Source organism: Amblyomma mixtum, chromosome 2 (assembly GCF_055824585.1).
Source record: "Amblyomma mixtum isolate Tamu chromosome 2, ASM5582458v1, whole genome shotgun sequence".
NCBI classification, from domain to species: Eukaryota; Metazoa; Arthropoda; class Arachnida; order Ixodida; family Ixodidae; genus Amblyomma; species Amblyomma mixtum.
The window spans coordinates 54,081,906-54,107,421 of NC_143013.1; the positions used below are offsets into that span (position 1 = coordinate 54,081,906).

Consider the following 25,516-nt stretch of genomic DNA (forward strand, 5'->3'; position numbering starts at 1 on the left):
TGAAAAAAAAAAAATGCTTTATTCTAGATTAACACACATTTAAGTGGCACAAAAACATGTACACAATAAATTACACCGTTTTGATACCCAAGCCCACCACCGCCAGGCACAGTGGTGCACTCAAAGTAGGAATGAAGAGACAGGATTTCTTAAGCCTTGCATTTTTCCGCCATGCGGGATGATGCATCGGTTCTGAAGACTTGAGAATCACTTGTGCTCGCTGCATATGACTAGGCATGAACAGCATGGCAATACGAAACACCTTGTTTACGGTGCACTGGACAGACAAAGAACAATGGAAACAGCTACTTTAAGACCACGCACACATCTGCCTGGACTGCTCTTGCTTAATATCCCACATCACAATATGGTGAAAGGGTGTTGGCAACTTTTGAGCATGCTATCCAAGGTGACATCAAGCAGCAATGTCATGCTTATGGAGTTTTCAGCCTGCTGTAACGGTTGCGAGCAAATTACATTACATTTAAAGCAATTAAAATTAGACGTTAGATCAACTCTACAGTTGTAGTAACAACACTGCAATCTATTAGCGAACAAACTATCCAATAAGATTGGGAAAGGGCAGGTAGGAAATAACGGTTCATAGCCCATCTACCTATATGAGCTACTGCTCATATTATATGCAATTGCATCACAAGCCACACAATCACTGACGACTTGCGACTATAGCTGAGAGATAAAACTTGATTGAAATCAACACTATAACACTATAACACAAAGCACATTATGTATATTAGAACACTGACTCACTTTTTATGTAGCAGTAAAGCACAAAGGTAAATTCCCAACACACATTTTTCCATGCACACTTGCAAACTTCAAGCCTGGCCAAAACACAGAGCCACATCTGACAACATCAGTGTTGACACCTGTCACATGCTTGGTGAAGCAATAGCTATGACAACTAGCAAGCCATTTTACGTGATCATAACAGCTGTACACAACAAATTCCTTGCTGAATACCAACTCAAAAAGAGTTTCTTTGTGGCCATGCTGCATGTTGTCATGCGGTGTGCCAGTAAAGACAGCATTGCCTGCATTCACAAAAATGGTGCCACCCTTATTTCTATACATAAAAGGTTAATATATATACAAGATACAAAAAGTGCTTTCAACCTATGTGCTAGTCGCTTTAGTACTTTCTACACCAGAAGCTGTTTTTACATGTACAAAGCGTGAGACAAAGAAATGAATTGTTCCTCCGCAGGCAGACAATGTTTGCTCAACTATAACATCTACAAATGTGCAGCCTATTACAGCACTACATAGACAGTCCTGTTCCGATATACAAAAAAAAAAAATGGCAGCATCTACTACCCATAGATCCATCTACAGTATCAACAAGACAACAGCCACACTCTTCAGTTGACACATCCATCAACACAGCAATAGGAAACATTTATATTACAGAAACTCTCAAATCTGCTTCGGGGCCTGAAGACCGATGAACTGCTCTCTATATTTTAGTCTAAAATATCGCACACATTACGCAGCAGGCAAATAAGTGAAGACTGGGTTTGCCATGACGCACCATATAAACAAGGGAGATTACCATGGACAGGTGAAAAATGTTCAGTGAAAGTTCTTTACATCTTTAGAGCCTTTTGTAGCTTTCAAGACCGTCAGAAGCAAGGACAATATTTTTCTTGGTTTCTTTCCAGACACAAGTGTGCATCGTAAGGTGTTCCATCATCCCCAAGGAAAATTAAGAGCTGCTCAGGCAGTGTTTTTAACAAGAACCTTTCCCACATAGGCTTTCACTAACGTGCCCAGGTGGGACCAGCAAAACGATGCCAGCCGCAAGTGGGCAAATCAGTCTGTGGCAGTAACAGTGATGGTCTTCCCTTTGGGGTCGTCGAAGCGGTCATTGGTGCGGATGTCGTAGATGAAGAACACCCCCACGCCTAATATGACCAGGTAGAGCAGCACCACCAAGAGGCCCATCCAGATCACCGTGGTGAAGAAGCCCGCACAGTCATAGCTTTCCGAGAACTGAGCAGTGCTGTTCTGGACTAGCTCGACCTGAAAGAACGAGAAACTTATGACTTCTGCAAGAAAATCAGAGCCGAGGTTAACACAATGACATAGAAAAGATGGCTCACACAAGAAGCTGATAGCAGGTAACTCCAGGCTACAACTGCACCCTTCCCATCCCCCTTGTCCTATCTGCCCGCTTCCCGGCCCACCATCTTGTCCCATTTTCACCCTCCATGACCCACCATCATGTCCACTCTGCACCCTCCATGACCCACCATCTTGTCTGGTCTGCACCCTCCATGACCCACCATCATGTCCACTCTGCACCGTTCATAACCCATCATCTTGTCCGGTCTGCACCGTTCATGACCCACCATCTTGTCTGGTCTGCACCCTCCATGACCCACCATCTTGTCTGGTCTGCACCCTCCATGACCCACCATCATGTCCACTCTGCACCCGTTCATAACCCACCATCTTGTCCGGTCTGCACCGTTCATGACCCACCATCTTGTCCGGTCTGCACCCTCCATGACCCACCATGTTGTCCAGTCTGCACCCTTCATGGTCCACCATCTTGTCGGGTCTGCACCCTCCATGACACACCATCTTGTCTGGTCCGCACCCTTTATGACCCACCATCTTCTCTGGTCTGCACCCTTCATGGCCCACCATCTTGTCTGGTCTGCACCCTCCATGACCCACCATCTTGTCTTGTCTGCACCCACCATGACCCACCATCTTGTCTGGTCTGCACCCTGTATGACCCACCATCTTGTCCGGCCTGCACTCTCTATGACCCACCATCTTGTCCGGTCTGCACCCTTCATGGCCCACCATTTTGTCTGGTCTGCACCGTTCCTGGCCGACCATCCTGTCCCATCTGCACCCTTCACGGCCCACCATCTTGACCAGCCTGCACCCTTCCCGGACCACCTACTTGTCCTGTCTCCGTCCTTCTGGGTCAACAGTGTCCCGTTTGCGCACTTCCTTACAGCCTGTATGTTTCATGCTACCGTCTCTTAAAATGGGCCCAACTACACATACCAAGTCTTTTTCAAGGAAAATTAGGTTATTTCTGACATAACCCTCTCGCTTTAAAAAAAAAATAGACTTCAGTCTCCAGATGCACACTTCATGCAGATTTAGATGCATTCTTTTTTTTTCTTTACAAAAAGTGCTTCTAGTGAGGCCATTCATACTGCCTGTGCCCTCAGTTCAAATGGTATGCAATGTCATAAAGGCCTGATCAGTGAGTTTTTGCATTTTTTTATAAACATGCGAAAGTTGACAGATCTGTTGGTTAAATAGGGTAATGTGTTAGCAAATATTTGAAGTGGTGAAGAATGGATAATAAAGAAGGCTGTTTTAACAGATACCCCATACAACTTGTCATTGAAATGAAAATCCGAATTGGAATTAAGATGAAGAAATGCACACAAAGGATGCAACCTAGCATAAGACTGGCCGCAAGAACAGGTAGGCCAACGGTTTGGAATGGCACCCTTGGGTACGACCTGCAGCTGTCAGGGCGAGGTGGCTCTCGCTTTGTCAGTTCACTGTTTCACCCCTGAAGGCACTGCAAAACCAACCACATCTTCATTTATATGCGAGTATTGCAGTGCTGTACTGGTAATGAGAGTAGACATTCTATGATACATGGTGGATAGTTCCAAAGCAACACCCAGCGTAGCACTTAAGGGGTGAAGACGAAATTTCTTGCAGTGCATTCTTGCATTCAAAAGATGCATAGCAGAGATAGATCACCCCATGAAGTTTGCCAACACACTGAATAATTTAGTACAACTGAATTTCTTCTCCGCAGTCTCGGTCCCAGTTTCAGCCATTAAAACCATCATGAAGCCATTATGATGTCATAAGTAAGTATGAAATCATGCGAGAAATACAAAAACTGCAATATAATTGCTACTTTGCCATTTAAATTCACTCCAACTCTTACGCTAGCCTGGTTCAGGAGCCAGAATGACAGCAAATGAATAACTAGCTACATATTAAATATTGCAGGTTTTGTACACCCTCCCACTTACATGTGACATCACAACCACCATTTGATGGTCGTAATATAAACCGGAACTGCAGAGAAGGAAAGCTCGTTATAAATTATTTACTGGGCAGAGGTGGATTTCATGGCTTGATGCATGTTTATTAACGTCTCACATAGAGTTCCAAAGCAAAAACATTACAAAAAATATGCTGTCTCTGTACCTTAAAATGTTAAGCACTACTGAAGGGCTGCAATTTAATGATGAGGCCTTCATAAGACAGCGCTCCTAGGTGAGGTCTGATTGAAGATGAAGCAGCCACATTTATGGCACACTGAATGAAGCATTGAACAAACTCTTGGCACGTGGGTATGACTACGCTTATATTTCAGACAGCTTTTCTTGACCATGGAGAGAAGGCTAACGGGGCCAAGCTTCAAACTTTCATTACTTTTATTTAGTTTGGCACCCGATGGCACGCCTGGCTACCTAGTGTATGGCTCTCATAACAGTTGCTCTGTTGCTGGTGCCATTTAAAGAACCTTGTAACAAGACATGCCAAGGAAACAATTTTAGCCGTGACTTTTGAACACTGAAACTTGGCAGTTATGTTAAAGATATGCCTTAGTTAAATAATCATTACTGCTAATATGGTATGATTTAGGAGAAAACTATCAACTAGGAACCATGTACTATATTCTGTTCCGTAGGCAGAAAGGACATGTTACAGGTCTGTAGCTTGTGCTCTATTTCCGAAAAATGTCGTACAGCATGGAGTGCAGTAGCAAAGGTGCCTTGAAACCAGCCACCACTTATTGTTACCAGTTTTCTGCCACAGTATAACCTCACACTGAAATAATGGTGCATGATTTCCGCGACACCTTCAGCAGTGAAGGGAGTGAAAAGCAAGCCAGGTGAGGGTCATCTCGCACCGATGGCCACGGATCGCATATGCGGAGCACCGTTCCAAACCTTCAGCCAAACCATCCCTACAGTCAGCGGAGTGCCGGATCCCAATACCGCATTTACTCGCACATTGGTCAATGTGTCGTTTATGCAACTCCTGAACTTTGAAAACGGAAAGAGAAAAAAAGTGTGAGAGTTACATTGGTCTGGTCGATCAACAAATGCTCAGAGCTCTCAATGTGCAATTAAAGCACTGGCACAGTGCAGCGAGAGCTGGAGCCGTGGCGGTGCCTTGGGAAACAGTGCCTGGTCGGTGATGAGTCACTCCCTCCCCCAGCATTTGATGCACCTCTGGGCGAGATCGAAATCGGTGACGCCTCAATTTGTAATATGGCCGATGACTTGACTGTTGAGAATGGTCACACACCGTTGGGAAGCAGGACTAGCCACAAAGCTGAACAACTAAGCCAAGTTTTGTTTTTTCGTGTAGTCAATGGGTAATGGCATTGTGGGACTCCACTTCAAGGGGGATGCAGAAAACAAAATGGACAATTGGTCAACTTTTTAGTTTGCAAATTTTCCTTTTCGTAACCACTGGGTCTTCAATTGTCAAGTATAAAACTTACACTTTAAGTATAAAACTTGACTATAAAACTTGAAAATGACATTTTTTTTGGTTGGTTTGGTTGGTTTATGGGGTTTAACGTCCCAAAGCGACTCAGGCTATGAGAGACGCTGTAGTGAAGGACTCTGGAAATTTCGACCACCATGCACTGACATCACACAGCACACGGGCCTCTAGAATTTCGCCGAAATTCGACCGCCGCGGCTGGGATCGAACCCGCGTCTTTCGGGTCAGCAGCCGAGCACCATAACCGCTGAGCCACCGCGGCAGCCACAATTTTTTTTTTTTGTCTGCGGTTCCCGATAACTGTGAGCAAATGGCGTTTCTGATGGTCGTGACACATCACGAATTCTGTGGTTTCCAAAACGAAACAACACCATCTTAGCATCACCATGAAGAGGAGAGATCGAAGATCAGAGCTTCCGATGGTTGCGATGTCACATATCGTTCCTCTGACCAAAAGCAAAAACGTAAGAAGGAAAGGGGGAACAAATTTTAAGGCTGCATTACGTAATGAATGAGATTGGAAAGGTTGTTTTTGGAGTATGAATCCTGAGACACTCAGGAATGCAATAAAGCTCTTCATCTTTCTATGCACCATACATTCTTGTGCAAGGGCTGCACCTCGAAAAAAACAAAACAAAATGTCAGCCAAAAGAACTGTTTCATGAATGGATAATTTTGCCCGTGTTGTCCATTTTGCTGGGAGCTAATAGACAACTACCCGCTGCACTAGGTATGACCGTGGATGCATTGCCCTGCATGCCAGGCTCCACCTAGAACCGCGAACACATGATGCCTCAGCGATGCTAGCTTGTCTCGTTCACTCGACGTTTGCACCAGAAAGGACAGAACATTATGCTGCATGAAACCTAGAATGGGGTGCACCTATGCTAGTGGCGCATTTTCTTGCATTGCCCGGTGTCACTATGCCTAGCATGCATCAAAGCCGCAGCAAAAGTGCTTTGAATCTAGTCACAGTTTATCATAAAAGGTCTAACCACCACACAAACTCACAATGAACGCGTAATTGATTTCCACATGGCCTTCGACAGTGAAGCACTGTGGGAAAGCAGGCCAGGCAAATTCCACCTCACACCGACAGCCATGTGTTGCCCTTGTGGGGCGACATTATAAACCATTGGCCAGAGCATCACTACTGTCAGTCGGGTGCTGGATCTTTGGAGGATCTTAACTTAGAATCGCGCGCTGTTTGCCAGTAGACTGATCTAGCAAACTTTCACTACGGGTGGTTATTTCACACCAGTCGTCGCGTGCAAGTGTTATCATTCATACTTTCAAAGAATAACGTAGTTGGAGGATTCGCCGGGGCTGCGCAAATTCATCCTAAAAATTTGTGTCCCCGCATGAAAGGGAAAAAGTGTAATGTAAAAAAAAAATGTAAAAAAAAGTATAATGAAAAAGGGCCACACAAAATTCTTGTGAAAAAAGAAAAAGCTCATTCCATACAAGGGCTACACCCTGTCAAAATAGTGAAAAAAAAAAAGTGCGGCCATCGTACGAGTATATGCAGTGTACTTTGGGTTCTGGTTTCAGCATACATGTGGACTGTCTGTGGTCTAAAGTTGTGCCTTATGTTCTATGCTCTGTCAACCTTGCAGTTTCTCTCGTATAATACAAATCCTTTCAATCCTGACTGAAGAAACCTTCCATTTTGCGGCCAAAAAGGGAATGTGGGAAAGAGGTGGAGGGGTGGACGGCAGTCACACAGAAATGCTGCGCAAGTCACAAGGCACTCACAAATCTGCCGCACCAAAAACAGATTTTCATTCAAAGCAGTGGCCCCCTCTTAGTTCAGCTTTGGCTAAGCCTTCGAGGTTTTCGTCCACTTGGCTCACCTGGAAGCTGTCAATCTGGAGCTGGAGCTTGGGCAGTTGGCTGGCATTGTACTGGCGGAAGTCGGACAGAGAGCAGGCGAAGGAGAAACCCCGGGGCCACCAGAGGTCCTTGACCCGCATCTGCAGCCCCTGGTAGTTCTTGAGCGTGGCATTCATTTCCACGAGGCTAAAGCCACCACGCTGGTCCCACTGGAAAACCATCCTGCATGGAAGGACACCAGAAAGCGGCTTGCCACTTACACCAAGTGGTCACTGGCTGTGGACAGCATTATAACAACAGAGAACCTGTGGTCAAAAACAAATGTGTGCAGCTCAGCACAGGAGATAAACGACAATCCTGCGAAGAATAACAAAGAGAAGCTTGCGATGGAAAAACGTTTGGCAACAACCACTGGCTGGGGAGGAAAACGAAAAGACCCACCAAAATTGCAGCACAGATTCTTGTTGAAATCCTTGTTAAGAACTAGGCTTACAGTGTAGTGAGACCAAGATATAATGGTTACCTTGGTTTGGTTTAGTTTGGCGTATTGTGGTTTAACGTCCCAAAGCAACTCAGGCTATGAGAGACTCCGTAGTGAAGGGCTCCGGAAATTTCGACCACCTGGGGTTCTTTAGCGTGCACTGACATCGCACAGTACACGGCCCTCTAGAATTTCGCCTCCATCGCAATTCGGCTGCTGCGGCCAGGATCGAACCCACGTCTTCCAGGGCAGCAGCCGAGCACCGTAACCACTGAGCCACCGTGGTAGTCATAATGTTTAGCTTGCTACAACTTGTTCAGAATGTCATCAACATTTTATAGTCCACAGTTTGTACTCAAATGCAAAGACAAATAAATGATACTGAAGCAAATGGCATCCCTCTGGGTTTTAGCCAAAGTTTTTTTTTTTCCATTTCGTGCACTGTCCTGCAGTGTTTCGTCTGAAGTCAGCCCTGTTGGCATTCTGCCAACCTATGGAGTGATGTCAAAGGTACACGCTTTTGCCTAGGGGTGTCTCCAGACTTTATTGAGTAAGTAAAATCCACTGAGCTGCGAAAACCCTAAGCTCCTGCTAGAAAATACCATTCCTGTGCAGAATATTTTCCCTCATTTTCACAATCTAGCAAAAAAAAAAGATGCCCAGGTTTAGCTTGGTTAAGCCAAGAATGCGTTGCACATTGCGCGGTCTTTTTGTGCGAGGTATTGCTTGGCGGCACTCGATTTTCTCAGCACCTTTTCCTCCGTGACGTATGGATGGATGGATGGATGGATGGATAGGAGCGGCCCCTCTGAAACGGGGCGGTGGCAACCGCCACCATGCTCAGCCGTTCTTTTTCTTTTTATTTCTTTTTCCTTTTTTATTTATTTTTTGTTTTTTCCCTTTTCTATTTCTTATTTTTTATTTATTTTTATTTTTTTTTCTTGTTTACTGTGTTTGCAATTCTCACCAAGAATCGCCATCATCTTTACCTACGGTTTTTCCTCCGGCTGTCGTGACGTCACGTCACGTGGTTTGGTGGCTGCCCGGCCGCGCCCAAGGGCTGAACTGAGTGATTGCAATATGCTACGCATAATAACATAGCTGTTCCACCGTCAACCAACCAAGAGGAAACCTAAGCAATAAAAAGCTTTGTAAAGCCTACGGAGCATATGAGAAAGAAAAAATCCAAACTCACAGCAGGGTGAAGCCCTTGACAGGTCCAGTGTCTGGGAACTTGAGAGTGATGCTGAAAAGGAGCAACCAAGAAGATGTAGTCGTCAGCACAGTTCCCCATATGAAGGGCCACTTTTTGCTGTAGGCCTTCTCCACCCCATGACAATGGTCTAAGCTCCAATCGTACTCGGACTTTGTAGCACCAATGTCGACAGTGATGACAGTCGCGCTTTTCTGGTTTCCCTACTGTGATAAACGAGTCAGTTAAAACCAGTTTTTAGACACCAGTTTTGTTAAATGTGCCGTGGGAGTCGACTACCAGATTCCTCTCGCGTGCGGAAAGAAGTACATCGGCCAAACCGGCCGCTGTATTAACGACCGATTAGCAGAGCCCAATCGGGATTTAAAAAATGGCACAGGCTCACATCTGCCCCATCACTGTAAAGCCTGCAGTGAAGAAAGAAAGATTAAGTGTACAGCAAGGCTGAAAGAAACAAAAGTTTTAAGCAGAAGTCAGGACCAGACAGCCCGTGAACTGTTAGAGGCTTTCTATATCAAAAGCAACTGTAGCGACTGTGTTAGTACCCCCTCAATTGCAATATATAAGAATGAAACTGCTTTTTTAGATACACGGGGGTAGACATCTGTGTGACTCTGCTATCTCCTTTTTCAAATGTTCTTCAATTTTTTTTCAATTTTCGTACAACCCTCCCGCGCATGTGTGGTTCTTGCGATCCTTCTTGATTGTTTGTCTTATATTCATTCGCGTTCGCGGTGAATAAATCAGTTGGAAGTTGCGCCTGTCCCGTCTAGCTTTCTGTGTGTTGTCTGTTTCGGCGCTACAACCATTTTCTGGAAACATGCACCAACTAGCCCCCCAACAAGTATAACTTAGACACCTCACTTTTTTTGACATCAGAGTGGAGCAGAAAGCAGAAGAAAAAATTCAGGGGGGGGGGCACTTTGTTGACCTAAATTGCGGTGAGGCGAAAGCCTTTAGCGCGGTGTTGCTGCTCGTGTCACTGATGTGTGGTTAAGATGTTAATTAAGTACAGTTAGGCCGGAATGAAACGCGAACAGAGCATGTCAAGAAAACAAAATATTTTACCTGCCTGCTTTCAGCTGAAGTGTACAACTAGCCTGATTCATGTGCCTGGGTAAAGGGCATACTGAAAGGCATAATCGAAAATAGGTTGTAAAGGAATACCTCGCTGCAAAGCAGAAATGTATGACATATGCGTGTTCGCGTTTCATTCCGGCCTGACTGTACACAACTGTTTGTGAATCTTAAATGCTGGAGACACTGGAGGGAGTTTGGGAGGCATCTGTCTGATTCGACGCCTTTCTGCAAACACTCTCCAGCGTCCGAGACAAGGAGAACTACACATGCGTTGGCAGGAAGTAGCGTGGCCATTAGCATGCTCGGCTGCGGAACGGAAGGATGGTGGTTCGAATCCCATCGTGCACAAAGATTTTTTTTCTGGTCTGACTGGAAAAAGCGCGACACCTCTGCTAACAACCTTCTGTCAACAACGATGAGGCATTGAAGGCTTTCGCCTTAATACAAAAATATGAAACCGGTTCTGGTTCAGATGTCTGGAATAGATGTCTGGAATACAGCTGGGGGGACGAGGGTCTTAAAACTGACCTTTTTATTTGTGGCTAGAATCTGATGAAATTTTGCACACAGATGTGTTTCTCTCTTCTGATTTAAAAAAATGTAATGATAATTGAGCTGGTGATCTTAGATCAAAAGTTATCTTAAATAATTCTAGAGTGTAAATAAATAATTTCTTACTCAGCTTTAAATGAACTTTCTCATTGCATTTTGGTGCTTTTAAATACATGAATTGATAGCCAGCAAATTTCCATACCCGATGACATTCTTACTTTTTTTGTTTAACCTAAATACAGATAGCAATTTACAATTAGCTTAACGAGTTGCAGTGTAAAATACTGCCACCTTTTACTCTCGACATAGTATATCAGGATGGCTTGTCTTTAGAGAAAAACGAAGAATGTCATTGGGTATGGAAACTCTCTGGCTATCAATTCATGTAAATAAAAGCAACAAAATGCAATGAGAAAGTTCATTAAAGCTGCGTAAGAAATTACCTAATTACATTCTAGACTTTGTAAGATCTAAGACCACCAGCTCAATTATGATTATACATATTTGGAGTCAGAAGAGAAAAACACATCTGTGTGCAAAATTTCATGAGATTCTAGCCATAAATAAAAAAGTTAGTTTTAAGACTCTCGTCCCCCCTTAAAGGGACACTGAGGAGAAATTGAAGTTGGCTTGTATCGACAGAATACCAGCTCCTGATTACAAAAACGCCACTCATACTGACAACAAAGCTCTTGTAACGTAGAAAAGAGCAAGAACCAAAATACAGGTATCGCCGCCACAGGCCAAACCCGCAAGTACAAGCGTGATGAGGTCATAGGACAAAACAGTGTTGCTAGAACGAATGGTTCTAGCAACACCAGGAACCGAGAATCCATGAATCACTGAGGCGCAGCCAATGCATGCGCAAATCTCCTTGACGTCGCCAGATGGCGCCACGTGCCCGGCAGCTACGCACGCTCCTGAAGCATTGGGACAAATCATCGCCTGTTTTCCGGCGGTAGGCGGGCTCCCGGTATTCCGCTAGCGGTAACAAGGTACATGGTATGCTAAAGGTGTCTATTTGCGAGAACTTCGTTGACGACTTCGAGAACGAGATCCATCGTAACGCTGGCAAAACGCCAGTGCAAACGTAATCGAAGCGACTGTAGCGACGGCCGCAATAGCCGATAGATGCCTTCAACGTGCGGCCGGCGGTAGCTTTCTTTTCGGCTGCTTCTAGGCCGCACTGCTGGCCGCCAGAAATCACGGAGTCTGCGCTACGTCATGCGCACGTCTCCTTGACGTCACCAGATGGCGCCACGTGCCCGGCAACTACGCGCGCTCCTGAAGCATTGGGACAAATCAGCGCCTGTTTTCCGGCGGTAGGCGGACTCCCGGTATTCCGCTAGCGGTAACAAGGTACACGGTATGCTAAAGGTGTCTATTTTGCGAGAACTTCGTTGACGACTTCGAGAACGAGATCCATCGTAACGCTGGCAAAACGCCAGTGCAAACGTAATCGAAGCGACTGTAGCGACGGCCGCAATAGCCGATAGATGCCTTCAACGTGCGGCCGGCGGTAGCTTTCTTTTCGGCTGCTGCTAGGCCGCACTGCTGGCCGCCAGAAATCACGGAGTCTGTGCTACGTCATGCGCACGTCATGTTTCACGTCTCTTAGTCCTGTGTCGTCATAGGCGAATCCCAAGTTTGAATCAGAGCGGCGGGAAAAACTTTTTCAACTTCGAATCCAAATTTCTTAGAAATAAATGCGTCTTTCGCTGCCGGCCAAGTGGCAACAAAGCCATGACATGCCGAACTATCGGATTTTGCTATAAAAAAAATATTAATAGTGCTCTCCTCAGTGTCCCTTTAAGCTCAAGAGCAGCAATTCAAATTGGAGACATGCATGGTAAGTGGTGGTCATAGCAGCATGTTTCTCCCAAAATAAAGAGGGCTCTAGTACAGAGCTGCAGTCCTCCAGTGAAGCAGGTGCTGTAACTGCCACCAGAGGCAATTTCTTCAGCGAACAAAGGTGTGCACTGCACTCACTTGGCGTGCATGTTGTCGGTGCTGCAGGTAGGGGTGGGCGCTGGGCTGAGGGTGTCATTGTAGGTGACCGTTGAGCGGGGCGCCGAGTCCTTGGGGTCCTCGGTGAAGGACAGGGTCACCGAGCGGCCATACATGAGCAGGCAGCTGCCGCGCACCATGATTACCCCCGAAGTCTCGTTGGACGGCGCTGCCGGCGCCGCGCCTTCAGACACGGCCAGCAGGTGTCGCCGGGAGCGCGACAGGTGGCTGGCCTCCACCATTGGCTGTGAGGAGAAAAAAGGCACCAGGCACCGGAGAGGAGGCAATGAACAAAACCCACTGGAAACAGAACGCACTCAGCCAATGAAGAAACCGGTTTGTAATGAGCATGGATGAGTGGGTCACTGACAGCACTAAGGAACAAAGTTGATAAGTAACAAAGAACTAAAGCATACACATAAAAGGGACAAAGAAAGTGTTTCTTTTAAATTAACGAAACTTTTTTTTGGGGGGGGGGGATTCATTACTTAGAATAACATGTAAACAAATGATAACTTTAGAAAAAAGTGATGATTGAATTTAGACGTGTGCATTCATGCATGCATTTAAGTGAATCTCCAAACTGACGAGTGGCTAGGGAATAACGAAAAAATAAGAACAGGTTTTTGAGACATCTCGGCGAGCACTGTCTCTTCGGCTTCTCGTGGCATGCTATCGATCAGCAAATTGTGGCTCAGTTCTGACGAGAACTCTCCCCGAGAACAGCCCCGTGAGAGGCCACACTCACTGGTGCCAGGTCCCGCCCAGTGTAGAGTCCAAACAGCTTCTTTCCGCCAGATGAAAGGGCCCGCATGGTGGCCTCCATGATCGTGTCTGAAACATACAGAGGGACGAACACACCTTTGACACAGGAAAAAAGCACTGGCAGCTTAACAAACTCTAGCACTCCAATGTAGCCTGTGGGTTTCTAAGTGGACACAGGCCACCACCCACCGCGGGTTCGAGCTTCGCGCGAGCCAAGGGCCCCGATCAGCCGTCACCACACACACACTGGGACACCGATGCGGTGCACTCAACCTCCGCTGGGAGGAGAGCGATTCGCCGCAAAGAAATAGGCCTCCAAGTTCACCAAGGAGACGTTTATTCACGTCGTCCTTCAGCAGTACACACGCACTCAATCGTCACCCCGTCCCGGGGGCGCGCGAGGAGCAAGGCTCCGCTGCGCGCACGAAGCGACTCGAGCAATGTGCGCCGCTAGCACGCCGCTGCAGGAGAATGTCCCCGCGGCAGTGCTGTGATCTCTCTCTCGTGTCGACCGTTGGGCCGGTTGCGAGAGAGAGTGGGCATTCAACGCAAGGTACGCCTGTCAGAGGTCGCTGGACCCCGCTGGACAGGCTCGAGCCGCTGCAGGTCAGAGGACACGTGCGGGCGAGCTCGAGTAAGCACTGGTCCGAGCGGCAAAGGCCGGCCCGGACAAAACAGTAGCGTACGCACCTTACGCTGTCTCGGAGGGATCTCTCTCTCTGGGCCCCGCTCGGACGGTCGCGGGATGCGCGGCCGCCAAAACGGGTCCCGGATTCCCGCCAAAAGGCGCCAATGGCAAAGGCCCTTGGGGAGCCGGGGCGGAGCTGTGGCTAAATGACAGTGATTAGTCACCCAGCCGCCTCTCCACCGCCTGAGGCGGGAGCAAGGGAAAGAGGAGAAACGACGCGGTAGGCCGGCACAGCCGCGCAAAGGCGACGGCGGAAAGCCAGATTCCCACAAGCCTTACTGCCGTGCGATCCATCAACAAATGTGCAGTAGAAGATTACCCTCAATCTCAACTCGCTTTATCAAGGCGAATGGAACACAATGTGAATGCTGACAAGAAAAAGTGAAAATGGGATGATTTCATCAATGGAGTGAGATGATGTGGTCGATTCTCAGGTCTATGCAATGAGCTAACCTTTTGAAAAGAAATTGCGGTGTTACTCAGCTTTCAACAAATAGAATATTCCCACTACTCCCTCTTATCACTCCTGCCCCATTCTTCCTCACTTATCTGCGAAACGATCAGAAAAAAAAAAAAAATGGCACACCCTACAGAAATTGAACTGCACTGATGCAGCGCCTAGCGACAACGAGGATGTTTTGCATCTCTGCACATTAGTGCTACTGGCATGGCCACACCATGCACCCCTTCAGTCTCCCTACCTCTCTACCAGGGAGGACATGAAAGCGGTTAAAATGGCTAGGCATGCCCTGTGTACTCTTGTCAGCATCGGTGCTCAGGCATGCTAGAGATGTTCACAGTCCTCACACTCCTCAAAAACTTGCTGTTGGGTTCACAAAAAAATAATGCACTCACCGCATCCCACATCTAAGGAAGCTGTAATTCAGCCCTGCTCTTGACATGCTCGAATTCTTGCTACCGAAAAAACATCTCAGAATGTGCTGGGCTTTTTTCTCTTACATCCTCGCCCACATTGCTGCACACTGCCCTCGCACAGTGTGCTTCAATGATGTTGAACATTTAACACATGCTGTTGTCAAAACAGTCGGGTGAACCCTTCGCAGCACAGGCGGTATTAAATCCTGCCCAACTAGTGTGGAGATCCTGCCAATGAGACAAATAAAATCAGTAACATCAATACCCTTTTCAAAACTGCTGCTGAGTTGAACAAAACAGGCCCAAATAAGAAACTAACTGAGGCGCTACCACTGATGTTCTGAGCTGGTTTCTCAGGTCTTCGGACTCTGTTCTTTGAATTAGAGTCGTATGATGAGGCAGCATCCTCTGGATCCCTGCTACTTAGAATGTCAACAAAACATTGATAGGGGCTTAACGTTGTTAAACCGAGTAGACCTGTGAAAGCAGGTGTTCATTCTTCAATTGGAGGGGGCACTTAAACTCCGCCTTAGGGGTGTGGCATAATATCTTTAGTTGGCTAATGCCGGGTATGCCAAATTTGTAACTCCTACTTAAGACTCATAGATGGCGGCGAGTCCTCATATACCACTGTACCAGCGCAGTGGTGCAGCGGTTAAGCGATGCACCACTGCACTGGCAGGTGGCTGTTCCTGTCACAGCCACCCGTCATGATTTTGAAACCCATGTTGCTCTTCCCGAGCAACCTCTCGCGCAGATGGCACGGCGCTCATCCGAACTTAACCGAGCTTACCCGGGTTACTACCCGAGCTTACCTGAGTCACTACCCGAGCTCACCAGAGTAAGCTCGAGTAGTAACTCGGGTTGCTAGGCAACGGCACAAGATCGTACGTGCCGTTTTTGCCAATACGCTTGTGGTGTTAGCTTGTGGTTAAGCGTTTGGTCATAAGCTATGAAACCCAGCACCTGTGCGAGGGTGGTGCCCTCTGTGTGTGTAGGCGACAGGCGGCAGCGGCGCGGCGCCACCTGTTGGAGCGCAGCTGAAGCAGTTGCTAGGCAACGGCGACTCAAGGTCGTTTGGTAGCTGTACCGCCACGAGCATACGCGACAAGCCGAGCTGGGCTCCAGTAGTGTTGCTTTTGCAACAAAATCAACAGTGGATGCAGCTGGATCACACGATTGGCCGCATTTCCATGCACCATGTTCAAGAACGGCACAAAAGCATTTGAAAACTCATGCTTGAATCCAGTGCGGTAAGGAAAAAGAATTGAGAGACAGGTGGCCCACTCACCAGCTTGCTGGAGAGCAGAAGACCGGCTCTCAACACCAATGGTGCGAGGCAGGTCTACTAACAGCACTTGGCTGCCATCGTGCAGCCCATCGAGAGCTGACTGCACCGCACCGACGTCGGGAATGTTAAGACGGGTCACCCGAAGGCTGCCATGCGATGTCAGAGCATCCACCGGGTTTTCCACGGAGGGAAGCACCAGCACGTGCTCCTTACCAAAGGCATCCTGCCAAGAAAGAGGCAAACTAAGACATGCCGAATGCCAAGCGCAATGATGAAAAGCACCACTTCAGGGACCTGCGCTTTCACTGCCAAGTGAAAGAACTCAGCATTTTCCAATATATTACCACATGTTCAGTCATGCGTCGCACCAAATGCAATGAGTCAGGCGCATTCTAATTCATGCATCAGGTCAAATTTTAAGCCTCAAAATTGGCACCAAGAAGCTCATTTAAGCATGTAAAATGGGCTGAACATATCACTATTGCAGCATGAACATATCACTATTGACAATGAGGCCCACCCCAAAGCTTCCATCAGCGTCACTGCAGAAATTGTGTGAGTGACAAAAAGACTGGACAGCTCTCATCAACTTCAATACAACTTCATATTTATGCTGAAAAACAGTATGCCTGCCCACAACCTTCATTGCACCATGTCTGGTTCTGCTGCTTCTACTAGTCAGCGAACAATGAAGGTGCTTGCAGAGCATAAGACTAAGGACTTGAGATAAGAATGAAGCACACCACAAGGAAATTTGGAGGTCAATCTTTTTGTCAGTGGATTCTCGTACGAAAATGCATTGGGTATTGGGCTCACATCCAAAAACCAGGCCCACCTTATCAAAAACTGACACCTCATCAGCTGTGAATGTGCCCCTGAGCTCCACTAAAATACAGCTGCACAAACGAGTGCAAGATGTTTGGAGCAGACTGACGTGGCACGTGATGTATACTGGTGTAACTGGGGCTACCAAAGTCTTAAAATTTTGTTTCTTCAAACATTTTGCTGGGTAAGCATTCTAGTAGTACAAACAATGTACGGTGTCTTGCTACCTCCCCAAAAGTCAAAAACACTACTGTTAAAAGCAAGACTACAAGTAATGAGACCTCCCATGTTGCAGTGACCAATAGAAATGCTAACTATCACGCATGTTGGTTTGCTGCACTGCTCCTTTCAGCCCACCATACATATGCCACCTGTCGAACAGTGAGTTCTGTTGGCAGAGTGACTGTCATTCAGCATTCTAGCATGAAAAGTATGCTCTCGTTTTGATACACTGATGAACCAGCTTACCTTCAGATACTTGTAGCTTCTGTCGTCACTAGAAGCCCTTGACAGATCTTCTGCACTAAGCTGAAGGAAAGATAAAACGGATAAGGGAAATTAAAGCATGTATCAGTCATGCCTACTGGTAGTAAGGGAAAAAAAAGTGCCTGCTGCCCACACTTTTATCGACTGAACTTTCAGTTTCAAACGTGTGCGAACTTGCAGACTGTTACGAACTTTCAGCAACATGGTGGCCAACAGCCATTGTGAACATTTGAGGACTTCATAGTCAAATTGTGCGCACAATGCTGTTAGCACTCAGTACTACTAGTATGAGCTTCGTGCAACACAGTAAGCCGCCAACAATACATGCCACACCAGGCCAGTTGGGGAATGTAACAAACATGCGCACATGCTACATTCCTCCAGTACTTAGCCCTAATCACATCGCTCAAAAAAAAAAAAAAGAATATTAGAATTTCTTTGAATGCTTTGTGGACTAATCAAAGACTTCAAAAGGAATAGAGAACCACAGCACAGGTTAAGAACACCTCTTTCGTATACTCAAAGCAGTCACGCTCGCTCCTAACGAGGTAAATTGCTTGAAAAAAATCAATGTACCGGTTGTGCTAGTGCACGTCAGCCATGCATGCAGCAAGCACAAACACGGGCAAAAAAGTGCGCATAAGTAAAACTGAACGACAGAACAAAAGACGGCGAAAACAATGTCACAAGAGTCACTAAACTAAAACCGCACGAAACGTACAACTTAGAAAAACCAAAAGTTATATACAGCTCAAATGAGTGATGTCCACAACGTACACTTTTTTATTATTTGTTTTAGACATACTTTCATACACTAAAGAAACGAATAGTCATTCAGAACCTGTGGCACAAAAATGTTTGTTTTTGGGGACCACAATACAAGACTTTAAAACATGATTCAATAAACATCCGAAAGTGTCGAGGTGCAGGCATTTCTAGACACATTTCAAAACTACACTTACCCTTTATTAAGACGCTTATGCCATATGCTGCCAATTTATCATGAAGATGTCTTATTCATAGCTGATTACGTACAGAGAACTATGCAATACTCCCACAGAACAATACATTTTCAATAGCCCATACTGCTCTTATCTAAAGAGAAAACAAGTATTTTATGCTTTTAAAGTTTTAATAGACATAAAGTTGCAATTAAAATTTTCTCAGCAAGAGAATGCTTGTATTGGTTATGAACTCAATAAAATAGACAATTTTCTAATAGATATATATAAATAGAATGTACTGTGTCCATATCAAATGTTGCTCGGATACGCTACACAAAAATTCTACAGGCCATTCACGTGACAGTTGTGTTAGTTGAAGTGTCCTCATAGGAAAAGTCTTGATTCTGGTTTTGAAGAATATGCTTTGCTCTATATTTTGTTCAAAACTTCCAATTCAAAAAGCCAAGCTGCACACTCTGTCTGCCATCCTTTCATTCTTCTATGCAATATTTCCAGGTTGTCTGAAGACTGCAGTTTGTGGTTTATGGGGTTTAACGTCCCAAAGAGACTCAGGCTATGAGGGACACCGTAGTGAAGGGCTCAGGATGCCTGGGGATCTTTAACGTACACTGACATCTCACAGTACGCGGGCCTTTACAATTTCACCTCCATCGAAATTTGGCTGCTGTGGCCAGGATGTCTGAAGACTACATTAGCTACGACAGCATAAATAAAAGTTTATTAATCTGTTTACAAAGGCAAAAACAACACCACATTTAACGCAGAACCTTGGAGGCTTCAATAATCTATGCAATTTGAGATTCTGCACCATTAATTTAAGCAAACTGAAACTTTCTGCTATAACAGCAGTTAAACAAGGCTAGTGGCATACCTCTCATATGTTTAGTATTTAAATTTTTTGAGGAGAATAGTGAATGACTGAATCAAGTGCCTTTATTGATCTAGAAGTATTCCCAATGGGATTAAGTTTTTAACATTCTTGAGTATTTGTTATCTCATATGAAATGTGGCACACTTTTTAATGTACACCGTTTTGCTACTATATTTCAGGCAAGACACTTGTGTAAGCACCAGTCAATATATAGACTGCACTGACGTCATAGCTGCTGCTATACTGGCAAAACAGAGGCACAGCTAGAACCTGCTCATTTTTATAATATGCATATTGCCAACTGCCCTTGCCTGTGCTTCGGGTGCTATTACTATACATGGTTCATCCATAATGGCATCCCTGATAACACACGCAAGTCAACTCTAACATGCGTAGCAACTTTCACAAATAAAGAATAAAAACAGGCAGAGTGACCTCCATGGACCACGGTTACACGAGCTATTTTCATATCCACTGAGGGTCGTCCATCAGTTAGCATTAGGTCAGGCACGAGCTAACAGCTGAGAAATAACACTGCTTGAACTGACCATGTTTGAAAGCTGTCAGTTTCACGAACACTAGTTCTGCATAGTAGGTTAAATTTTTGCAGTACAAGGCACTTGTTGTAGTCCAATGTGCCTGACACGTTGAGTTTGAGAACGTTCTGCATGGGCCAAAGTCTAGCCGAGAAGGTTAGGGGCCCAGATGATTGCTGAGCAGAATAAAATTGATCTGATTTGATATAAACTCAACTTTTTGTCAATTTGACTGAAGCGAACAGGACCAGAGAAAATATGCCTAATCAAACACCCACAGTCCACAGCATCAGGACTACAAGCGACTACCCACCTTATCTTGAACAAAAGCGACGACCACTGCATTTTCTTGGGCAACCAGCTTGGCCACTGAATTCCCGAAGGTTGACGGCTCAACCTTGTCGAATGAGCTGACTTGAGGGATCTTCTTCAAGCCACTGCAATCGCAAGTTGCACGTTTTTAGCAGTTGTACTTGAGGTAAATAACAGAGGGAGAAAATGACAATTACGGCTGCAAGCGTAAGTACACATTTTTTTGCGAAGCTGCCGCGAACTGTCGCCGACAGTAAAAACTATTTTGATGCTAACAGCATTTTATACATTCCTAGCTCCCCAACAGATACAGGACTTACACCACAGAACATATCTCTAGCACAGCCCCTCAACGAATAACAAGCTTACTGCACATGCATTTAAAACCCAGCAAGTAATGCTGCTAGTTTAGTTACGCAGCTAGGGATTCATGTTCTTTCATTTTCGAGCAATTCTAAAGCAACAAACATCTTTTGGAGACACAAAACGAGGCTTTTGTCCGGAGTCAGCTTTACACTCGTCAAACTATGCTGCGTGAGGAGAGCTACAAAATAAATTAACGTTTTGGTACGCTAGCTAGCAAAGCAAGCACAGTGCCCATCAATTCATGTGACTAGCAGATTGCGGCACACCCCCGCTACGGAGCACGATGGATGCTCCACACGGCAGCTGAACAACTACGAAACAAAACAAGCTTGCCTTTCGGAACCCCAGATGTAAGCTGGAACTTCGACATTCGCAGTAAGTACAGGTAAATAAATATTAAACGCTGTTAAAACCAAGACAGCAAGCTGCCGGCCGAAGCGGACCACCGCCATGATTGCTTGATCATATGACTACAGCAGCGCCGGCAGCGCCGGTGTTCCTGGACGTATATTTCACCTCTTGACGTAGTGGCGCTGTACATAATACATACTCGCCCCCATTGTCGGCATAGTTTTGAGTCATTGCTACAGACGGAGTGAAGGTGATCACGAGGTACGAGTCTCTGCGCTCGCGCGGTGGGGCATGTTGACCATGTGCGCGTAGTCTATTTTGGAGGTTCAAACCCTTGGGGCTTTCTTGTTTTAAAGCAGGTCCCTTGGACCTGGTTAACTACCTGTGCCGCCCGTAGTAAACAATGTCGTTGCAGAGGATATGCAGGTTAGGCCGGAGCTTAAAAACGAAGGCACCTGCCCTGTTCATATGTCGGGTGAGTAGCGAATGCCGTGTTGGTTCCACACAACTCCCTTCTCATTTGCTGGCCCGTGCACGTGCACTAAGATGAAAAAACGGGAAAAAGAATAGAAAAAAAGGGGGTGAGGGGTCGCTTTGAGACGTGTGTGAAGACTTTTAGTCATGCGCGCAAAGGAGTTTCAGTTCGCTGTTTAGTGTCGAAAAATCACACGAGTCGTTCTCAACCTTCGAGACTTCGAATGAAAATCAAAGTACATTCATTCGTTACTCTTCTTTACTTCCGTGTGATTGTGCGTGTTAATGACACGGATAGTGGACAGTGACTACGAGCTACTCGGACATGTGGACATCGATGTTCAAATTACATCCTTCCTGATCGTTGTTCACTGTTTACGAACTATCCTAAATTGCGGATGTGAGGCTGTACTACCGATCCTCGGCTGTGTCTCTAGCTCAGTGGTATCGAGCTTGGTTGCTCTTGTCTAGGTTAGCTGATTTTCCTATTTGCAAGGGAAAGTGAATCTCCTCGACCTTTTTGAACTTCTTGGGATATGTCATAATAGTCATAAATTATTCACCCTTAGAGGCTCCTAGGGTTGGGTAGGGTTCCTCAATATGCTCTTCTCCCGCGCATATCGAGGCGCCTTGCGGTGGTGCATAACATAACATAGGTGGGGACGATTACTTTTCCTTTTAATTTCTCAAGCTATCTCCTCTCTTCTCTTGAATCCAATTTTTGTGAAAAACTTCTGTGAAAAATATTGTGAAAACGTTGGTAAACAGGTTTATTAGCCTAGTTGGCCAAATGTGAGGTTGTCGTTGTATGTTGCAGCATTCTATTCTATGCAGTGACTGAGGCACTGACTACTTAACTCAACTGTATGTAGTACCTCTAACATGGTTAGGCTGGTGTTTTGTTTAGCGGTTCCTGGCTTTATTGCTGGCTGCATGACAGGAAGTACTGCAGGTCATTCCACATATTCCTCCATGACACAGGTCTTAAAGCACTTTTACGGAATTGAGGTAGTTCTTTGAAGGCCTGTAATAAGGAAGTTCAAAAACAAAAAGCTAACTTTGTCTTTGTGTGAAGTCCTTGTGTAGTTGCGGCTACATAAGTATAGAATTCATTGCTTGCAGGTTTTTGCTGCTTCATGATTATTTTCAACCTTGCAATAACTGTTCTCATTTTTCACCTGCCTGTGCACAGTCGGACAGTACAAATGTGTCAGCGGAGAAGTTTCTGCCTACACCCCCTGCGGATCATGAGGCCCACAAGGACCGGTGGGCATCGGAGGCCTCGGACAAGTACACCCGGGTGGAAGAGGTTCCAGGGCGGTGGCAATACGTCGAGTACTTACTCCCAATGAAGACAGTGCCCGAACCACCCAAACACGAAGGCCGAGCACCGTCTGGCTGGAAGCCACCAGCTCGTGAGTGCCACTCAGAGAATTCACTTGCCAAGTCTGGTCTATTTGAAGGAGGGCATGCATCGGCATGGTTCGTGGAAGGGGAACTTGTTGAGGAGCTCATTCTCTTGAAATATAGAGTTTGGCATGATACAAAATGTCATGGAAGACGAGATGGCCCTTGTTTGCCTTGATCTCTGCACATTTGCAGATAGCTAACACCAAGCATTGATTGTGACTACACAATAATTTCTAATTTGATCTGAAAACTTGCGCATGCAGCCAACTCATGAGCAGGGCACCTTGTGACATGGACATCGACAGGATGAAATGGCTTCGCATGAATATCCATAAAACATGACATATGCAAGCGTCTGTGACATATAGTGACAAGTGCTCATGGTGGAAGTTAGCTCGTTAGGGGTGTTGTTCTTTGGTTGGTTTGTCTGTAGTACATCAAAGGTTTTTGAGCTTACTGTACACTCAGCTGCATTTCCTAGGGTACCCTGTGACATCATAGCGAGCTCAGAGTCTTTTATGAATTAAACCAAAATGGGTCACAACAACATATGACGATAATGAGCCATTATGGACTATACCCTGGAGCACTGGACCTTCCATATTGTGAGCCAATGGCTGCTTATGCAACTAGAAAATCAAAAGTCACTGATTTTGTACAGTGGCTGCATTGATAAAAAGGAAGTTTAACAAGACGTTGCGGACTAATGTATAACTGTGAAGTTCTGTAGAAATTGCACACATCATACGAGGCCTTTCCCTGTACCCTCCAGTGCTAGGCATCACAGCATCACCAACAGCATATTAATTTGGTGATGGTCATTTGCACCAAGCCGCATAATCTTGACAGCTGCACTAGTCACTGCACTAGTCACCGGAGTTAGGCTGATCTCACCTAGGAGTTGGCATCATTTTGTTGCCTTAATTAGGTTAAGAGCGCAGTGGTAAGGCATTGAAAGCAACTGAAAATACATAGTTGTCCCCTCAGATTGCCTTACCCTTGCGTTTTTTGTTGTGACAAAATTTATGAACTCTCAGTTGAATCGTTGCTTTTTAAACTGTCAGAATTTGAATTATTTGAGCATATTTCGTTAACCTGCCTCATTGTAAAGAAAGGGTGCGGCTGAAAGCATTCTAAGGATTATAGTGCCATTCAGTCACTGTCCGCAGGCTGATGAGCCGATGGTCTTTGGTCTTCTTAAACTTCATTGAGCTCGATGTGTGTTGCTGTGACACAGCCAGTGGCACGATATGGTGACACTGTCATCGCCGATGGTTTTGCATACATGATAACAATTAGTGTGCAAGGTTAATCTAGCAACTTGAAAAATAAAATTTTAGTTTCTAAATTTGCATTAATTATTCTTCAAATGAGCACTGTTCTGAGGAGGGCAGTTGTTTGGTAATTTAGGACTACCAGCAACATTGAGCTTCTGCTGTGTTTTTGTTGCAGGCTATTCACCTATCTCTTCCAGATTTCTTTAATATAAGCTTAAGTTGCTTTCTGAAGTTCTAACTAAACGCTTTCTGCATATTCCAGTAACCGTGCGCAGGGAAGCTGTTAATAGGGTGGAAGTGACTAACTTTCCAACAAGGGCACATTTTGTGGGAAACCTTCCTAGTAATGCCGTGGTGTATTTGTCTTTCAGCTGAGCCTCCCCCGCTGCCGTACTTTGTCCCACGGACACGTAACCACATGCTGCCCGTGTACCTCAAAAAGGAGATCCGTGGGCCCCGTTTCATCACCCACGTAAAGCACATCGAAGGTGATCTCTGGGTGAGTGAGACTCTGCCTTTGGGCCTGCTGGGGGGGGTGTTGCTTTCCCTGAGAGCTTGTGCGTACTTGTGGCCGCACCCCGTGAGAACCGCGGAAAAAAAGTGCGGCCCTTACACGAGTATATACGGTACTTTCCCTCAAGAACACTCTTGTGCAGACAAGATAAGACAGAGTGGAAATCTGATGCACCATTAATTTTTCTGTTATACAGTCGACGACCGATTTTTTGGACTCTCTAGGGACCGCGAAAATGACCGAAAAATCGGGCTGTCAGGAAAATCAAATTTCACCGAAAAAATCACGAACTTATTTTCAGTATGCCGGAGAAAGCGGCCATTTGTATTGCACATGTTCTAAAGCTCCTCATTACTATATTTCGTCGCGCGACATACAGTATAAACGCGTATAAGGGCCGCACTTTTTTTTCCAGATTCGAGGGCCAATTTCTGGGGTGCGGCCCATACATGCGATGTGCGAAAAAAAAATTTTTTTAAGTAAGAACACCCCAACCAGGGAATGAGCGACATTTATTCTACGTTCAATCGTCACTCACGGAGTAATTCGATTCTGAGCTGGTGCTGTGCTCCGGCGCACGCTCAAGAAGCCGCGCAGCATGTCCGCTGTCAATGCGTAGCCGTTGATCCGAAATTCTATCACATAGAGGAGCAGCTCTTCTTCCAGTCTGGGAAACTTGCACGGATTGCCTCGGAAAGCGCGCTTTTTGCAGCTTGTGTTTCTCTTTTGGTTGCATCATCATCGGACGCACTTCTCGGCCGCGTCAAATTTCCTGCCCACCGCACGCTTACTGTGTTCGAGAGCT

The 25,516-nt window shown here is 45.8% G+C and overlaps 2 protein-coding genes across 2 annotated transcripts in view; one reads left to right on the forward strand and one right to left on the reverse strand.

The window, feature by feature from the left end:
* On the reverse strand, positions 1 to 21,144 carry VhaAC45 (Vacuolar H[+] ATPase AC45 accessory subunit). The gene is made up of 9 exons (XM_089571614.1): positions 21,019 to 21,144; positions 20,321 to 20,444; positions 17,618 to 17,677; positions 16,325 to 16,547; positions 13,453 to 13,538; positions 12,687 to 12,949; positions 9,048 to 9,098; positions 7,392 to 7,593; positions 1 to 2,043 (listed from the first exon to the last, which is right to left on the reverse strand). Exons 1-9 carry the CDS (start codon positions 21,135 to 21,137, stop codon positions 1,834 to 1,836), a joined length of 1,338 nt encoding a protein of 445 aa, XP_089427740.1. The 5' UTR covers positions 21,138 to 21,144; the 3' UTR covers positions 1 to 1,833.
* A 147-nt stretch (positions 21,145 to 21,291) lies between these two features.
* Positions 21,292 to 25,516, forward strand: part of DppIII (dipeptidyl peptidase 3) — a 46,793-nt gene continuing 42,568 nt past the window's right edge. Inside the window, exons 1-3 of the mRNA XM_089571615.1 lie at positions 21,292 to 21,511; positions 22,703 to 22,925; positions 24,569 to 24,696. Coding sequence (XP_089427741.1) covers positions 21,440 to 21,511; positions 22,703 to 22,925; positions 24,569 to 24,696 — 423 coding nt within the window. The 5' untranslated portion in view covers positions 21,292 to 21,439. The remainder of the gene's footprint in view (positions 21,512 to 22,702; positions 22,926 to 24,568; positions 24,697 to 25,516) is intronic.